Here is a 6000-nt window from a genome sequence, read left to right as displayed (position 1 = left end):
TTCTGTTTCGTAGCTAATTTTCCTTTTTTTATTTTTTTTAAATTAAAAAAAAAATTAAAAGTGGTGGATCCCACACAAAGAATTATCGTTTGGCAAGCTTTATACTTTGCACCTTGAAAGCTTTTGAGTCGAACCTAATATGAATGCAAGCTGATTCTAAGCCCAAGTCACAGTTAACTTTTGGAGCTTAATTTGACAAAGAGAGAGAATATATTGAGTATTGATGCGAGTATCAGATTCACAATATCCCTTGATAAGTCACCATAACCTATGTTACTACATTATTTACGTTCAATATAGTATTTCAATATGTAGACAATTTCATGTTCTTAAAGCAGAGTAAATTAACTCATCTAATTGTATGCATGCGTTAAAGAACAATTTCGCATCACTTGGTTAACAGCCAGAAAAAGAAGTTAAAACCCTAAAATGGCATATGTTAAGGTTCAAAGACACAATGGACTAATTTAAATTCCATTTCCTTTACAACTTGGTCCAGTTTGATTTTGCAAAAGATCCCATTCAATCCTGAAAAGGCAATCATATTCATCCAGAGTTTGGCCCTTGTTAAGAAAATTTTCATTTTAATGCTCAAGTTGAAGGGCATCATATTTGGTAATTATTTTTCATATATAATATGTTCAATGAATGGTCATGCTAGTAATGGAACACAAGCTCGTTCAATTGGTTTTTTTCACCATCAAAAGAAGCAGATAGATCACTGCTTTTGCTTCTCTATGTAAAAAAATCCATCATAATCTCCTAACACTGTATGAGCCTTCCAACATATACTGCAATGATTCACCTTTCCCTTTCTCAACATAACGAAAAAAAAACAAACAAACAAACAAAATGTGTAGCGAGGAGAAAGAGAATCATTCAAGGATCCAAGTAATCACTGTGTTATAAATTTCAGGCAGTTATCACTCGTACCATGTCAAAATTTCAGATACAAATTCGAATGGTCTGCTCTACATAGACCTTATCTGTATACCAATTTCCCCCCTAAGGTCTGTCCACTGAAGCCACCAAAAGATTCTTTCTAAGATAAAGAATCGAAATAAATTAACATCCTGCCTCAAAAGTAAACATGTAATGAAAATCGCACATGGGAGTGAACAAAAATCAGAAATTACTAAACTTCAGGTCGTCAAATTCTAATGACCAACTACTTTACCACAAGCCAAGGAACTTCCACCAAACTCCTCCAACTCCAAGCCAGATAATAATGTTGACAATAGATATGAGGAATCCATAGCCCCACCATTTACTAAGAGGGACGTAGTTGGCACCATAGAAAACAGGAGCTGACCCAATGCCATAGTGGGTAAGGCCACCCATGAGGTTCGAAAGGAAGGCAAGCACTATGGCTCCAAAGTATGGTGGAGTGCCTAGAGCACTAGCAACAGACAAGAAGGCTGTGAACATGGCACCAATATGAGCAGCTCCGCTTGCAAAGAAGTAGTGAGTGTAGAAATAGAGGAGAACCAGAATGCCAAAAGATAGCTGCCATGAAAGACCCAATCCACCAACAAACTGTAAAAATAGTTTAACATAGTGTTAGAGAACCTTTATAATGATTAGATACAATATCTGCAATAAAGCCTAAGAGTAGAAATAATTTGTCACTAATGCAAAGGCAACTTAAATCTCTGATCAAAACTAGAAGGTAGTGATAAAGGAATTAGAACATAATACAGTGCTTTTGGAAAATAAATAAACAATATATATACTGTGTGTGTTTGAGGTCAATACACAGATTTAAGGTATTGCTTCAATTTGCTCTCCATTTCTAAATTAAACACACACACACACACGCATTTACTAAAAGATTATTAATACAACGTTTTTTTGCCCCTCCATTCTGACATCTTACTTATCAAAGGGATTATTGATGATCAATTTAGATTATTTACAATGCAACTCTCTAAGCATCATTTTCCCAGCAAAAATAAAATTTTAGGAAACACCATATGGTATAAGAATAAAGAATTCAAGATACTATTATGAAAAAAATAAAGTGTTCAAGGCATCTTGCTAGACTGATTAGTCTATCAGTGGCTAACAGAAAGACTGCACCTATGAATAAATGAAATCATCTAATTCATTAAACCCAATGTTGATACTTTTATAGTATTATTTAGAGGATTCAAAATCAGATAATGTATTTACCATTAATCATAGGAAAAGGAAAGGGGAGATGAATGTTTCTGAGATAAGTCTCAGACATTTTAAGAAGTAATGTCAATGATATAATATATATATGTCTCAGTCATGGCACCCAACAACCAAAACCCACAGTTTAAGCACTTTGATGTGAGCAATGAGATGCCAGTAAGAGGATAGAAGACAAACCTTGACTACAGTTTGGCTGAACCAGGAGATGAGACCATATTTGTTGAGATATCCAGCCATTGCAATGAGTGCAGCAAACCATGTGAGTGTATCCCAGGCAACTGATTCAGCTAAGCACTCCTTCCATGTCACAACCCCAGCGACCAGGAGGACAGATAATCCAAGAATGGCGGCAGTGACAGCGTCCACATTCAGCACCCCTCCAAAAATCCAGAGACCCACCTGACGTAATAAAGAACAGAGGAGAGAGGTATCACAATAAAGAACACGTGCAGAAATTAAATAAATATTTATAACACTGCATACATATTGAAACCGGCATGAACTTGGTGATTCATTTGTCTAAATGCATCATAGGGGAATGAAGTCGATGACAGAAAAAACATAATATGACTTTTCTTTTCTTTTCTTTTTGCATAGGTAAAGACTTAGGGATCCAAACCCCCATACTTGTCCACCACCCCAAACCAATGCGAGGTGAACAACAGAATACCACTTCAGTTCGTAATTAATTTAGTGAATGACTTCTAGTTGGCCCAAATGCCACTGGCCTAATATGTCTTTGAGTTGATAATTAATTTGGTGAATAACAAATACTAAAGATCAACATATATAAGGTCAAATAATTAGCATACTGAATCAGTGAAAGAAAACATTAATACTCTTGGTGCTTATAGAATTTGGAAAGTCCAGTTCTGGAATGCTAATACAATTGAGTTAAACACACTTGGTTGCAGAAAGACACATACATAACATGCAGGAGACACACACAAACATATGCATACCAATCAAGAAGCGTCCTTTACAACAACCCAAGTGGCAGAAGATATAATTTATGCCTACTGGTGCTTGGCCAACCACCCCCCACCCCCCCAACATCAGTGAACTTCAAAAAGTATTTACGTAACACTAAAACTTACACTCTAATTTGGTTTTCGGATATGTAATTGCCAATGTCAGACTTTTCTGACCACCTTATGTTATAAAAATCGAAACTTCAGCTTGCATATGGACACATGATTCAGTAAACATAACAATACAAATTCTTGAACAAAAATATACACTCAATCATCCAAACTAACCTCTGCAGTGAAACCGTCAAAAATCTCCAAATTCAGCTACTTTTGCATCAATCTACTCAAAATTTCCCCACATCAATCAGCAAGAAAGAAGACAAACTACCCTCTGCTATGAGCCCATAAGACCAAGACACTAGCACATTATTGACACTACAGTCACATTATCCTCAACCAATTGAGCAAGAAATCTCTACTTAAGATACAATAGTTACCAACATGAACACCATCCAAAATTTCAAAATACACAAAAGCACAGATAGCAAGAGTAGCTCAAAATCACTATGTAAAGCATCAATAACCTAAAATCCAATAGATAAGATTATCACAGAGAGAGAGAGAGAAATGTACCGTAAGAAGCAGAGTTCCACCCATAATAATCTCATTCTTTGTCATTGGTCCCATCTTCTCCAGCTTCTCTTTCGCCAATTTCGGCGCATCGGGGCTACTCTTCACCGTCGGCGGGTAAATCAAGTACAGAAGAAACGGAACCACAATCAACGACACCAAACCAGGCACGATCGCCGCCTTGGCCCAATCGGTCCAACCGATCGTCTGCTTGATCGTGTTGAAAGTCAGATTCGCGCTCAATGGATTCGCCGCCATCGCCGTCAAGAACATCGCCGACGAAATCACCGACGTCTGAAAGCACGTGAGCATCAGCCACGATCCGAGCCGCTCCTCGGTCCCGTCGCCGACGTTGCTGCCGCAAGCGACGCAGAGTGACTTCACGAGCGGGAGAAAGATCCCTCCGGCTCTCGCTGAAACCGACGGGATCGCCGGAGCTAACAGCGCTTCACTGAAAACCAAGCTGTAACCTAGCCCCAACGACGAGCTTCCGAACAAGGAGACGAACTGGTAAGCGATTCGGTTCCCGAGCCCGGTCTTGATGAACCCGCGGGCGAAGAAGAAAGCGAGCGCGATGAGCCACGGGATCGGATCTCCGAAGGCGGAGAACGCGGCGGCGAACGTCAGCGTCTTGGTGAGCACGGAGGCGCCGAGGCCGAGCAGCGCGACGGCGCCGAGAGGCAGAGGCTGGGTGATGATCCCGACGATGGTGGCGAGGAAGATCGCGAGCAGCTGCCACGCGTTGCGCGTAACTCCCGCGGGCACCGGAACGAACCAGAGGATAATTCCGGTGGCGATCGACGCCAGAAGCGGCTTTAACGCCGCGCCTTGCCACGGCGGCGACGCCGGCGCTGGCGGATTGGCTGACGTGGCAGCCCCACTGGCTGTAGCTTTAACAGTGAATAATTTTTTGTTGTTATAATTACTAGACTTGTTTGGTAACGGGGATAGTGAAATGGGAAAGGATTTGTTAGTGAATTGGGAATGGGATATGGAAATGGGATTTGGAATTCTTAGGGAGGGAAGGAAATGAGCGGATTTGGAGGGGTTGCGGGAACGGAGGGAAGGGAAAGAGCTAGGTGGTAAGGTTAGTGAAGAAGTGAGCGCCATCGACGCCATGTCTCTATCTCTCTCTCTCTAGCTCTGTGTGTGTGTGGTTTTAACTTTTAAGTGGGGACGAAGGAAATGTGGGGGGGGGTTTTAGGGGGAGGGAAAAACGAGGACCGTTAGATGGGGTGATCAGAGGGTGTTGAAGGTTTGTTCTTTGTGAGTGACGTCGTTGTGGGAGAAGTTGAAATGTCCGCCAGAGGAGTTTGAGATTCTCTGTTGCTAACCGGCCAGGTTGGATTTTGTTTTGGACTTCTAAATTCTAATTATTGCTGCACAGGCAAAATTTGCCAAACAGAATATTTTCAGAAATTTTTCAGCTGGGTAGCACGAGTTCGAAGTTATATCGTAAGTTAGACTCTTTTCTGGAAGTCGATTTTAATAAACTCGACTTCCAGACAAATTCCACGAAGTAAGTAACTCTGAAGTGGAAGTCGAGTTCAGTGAACTCGACTTCCATTGAAAGTCGCCAATACTGAGTTCATCAATTTGCCTGGAAGTCGAGTTTGTTAAAATCGACTTCCAAAAAGAGTCTAACTTACCAAATAAGATTGAACGTGTGCTACCCAACTGAAAAACTTCTGTAAGTGGGGACGAAGGAAATGTGGGGGGGGGGGGTTTTAGGGGGAGGGAAAAACGAGGACCGTTAGATGGGGTGATCAGAGGGTGTTGAAGGTTTGTTCTTTGTGAATGACGTCGTTGTGGGAGAAGTTGAAATGTCCGCCAGAGGAGTTTGAGATTCTCTGTTGCTAACCGGCCAGGTTGGATTTTGTTTTGGACTTCTAAATTCTAATTATTGCTGCACAAGCTGTGTCAAGTTGAAGTCGTGTTTTCAATTTTTTTTTCACACTCTAGTACCTACTCCAGCTGAAATCTAGTTAATAAATTATTTTAGGAAGTTTCAAATACTATTTTTATGGAAAATTTTATAAAAGAATAGTATAAGCTGTCAATATATTAAAAAAAAAATTTATAAAAACTTTCTTAAAATGATCTTTAAAAATAATAATGCTAGAGATACAAACTATTTTACAAACTTGATGTGGTGAGTGATTATTGGTAAATAAAAAAGTGATATTAATAATGAGTCTAGATAAAAATTAATAAAAATTGG

At 40.0% G+C, this 6000-nt stretch overlaps 1 protein-coding gene across 1 annotated transcript; it reads right to left on the bottom strand.

Annotated features, from left to right (window-relative positions):
• Positions 1 to 875: 875 nt before the first annotated feature.
• Positions 876 to 5124, bottom strand: LOC112010337 (dicarboxylate transporter 1, chloroplastic). The gene is made up of 3 exons (XM_024042682.2): positions 3783 to 5124; positions 2356 to 2577; positions 876 to 1536 (listed from the first exon to the last, which is right to left on the bottom strand). The coding sequence occupies exons 1-3, from the start codon at positions 4896 to 4898 to the stop codon at positions 1174 to 1176; spliced, it is 1701 nt and encodes a 566-aa protein (XP_023898450.2). The 5' UTR covers positions 4899 to 5124; the 3' UTR covers positions 876 to 1173.
• Between the last annotated feature and the right edge of the window lie 876 nt (positions 5125 to 6000).

The sequence above is a fragment of the Quercus suber genome, unplaced genomic scaffold (genome assembly GCF_002906115.3).
Source record: "Quercus suber isolate HL8 unplaced genomic scaffold, Cork oak 2.0 scaffold_13, whole genome shotgun sequence".
NCBI lineage: Eukaryota > Viridiplantae > Streptophyta > Magnoliopsida > Fagales > Fagaceae > Quercus > Quercus suber.
The sequence above is the reverse complement of the archived record's forward strand: the minus strand, read 5'-3'. Positions and strand labels throughout refer to the sequence as shown.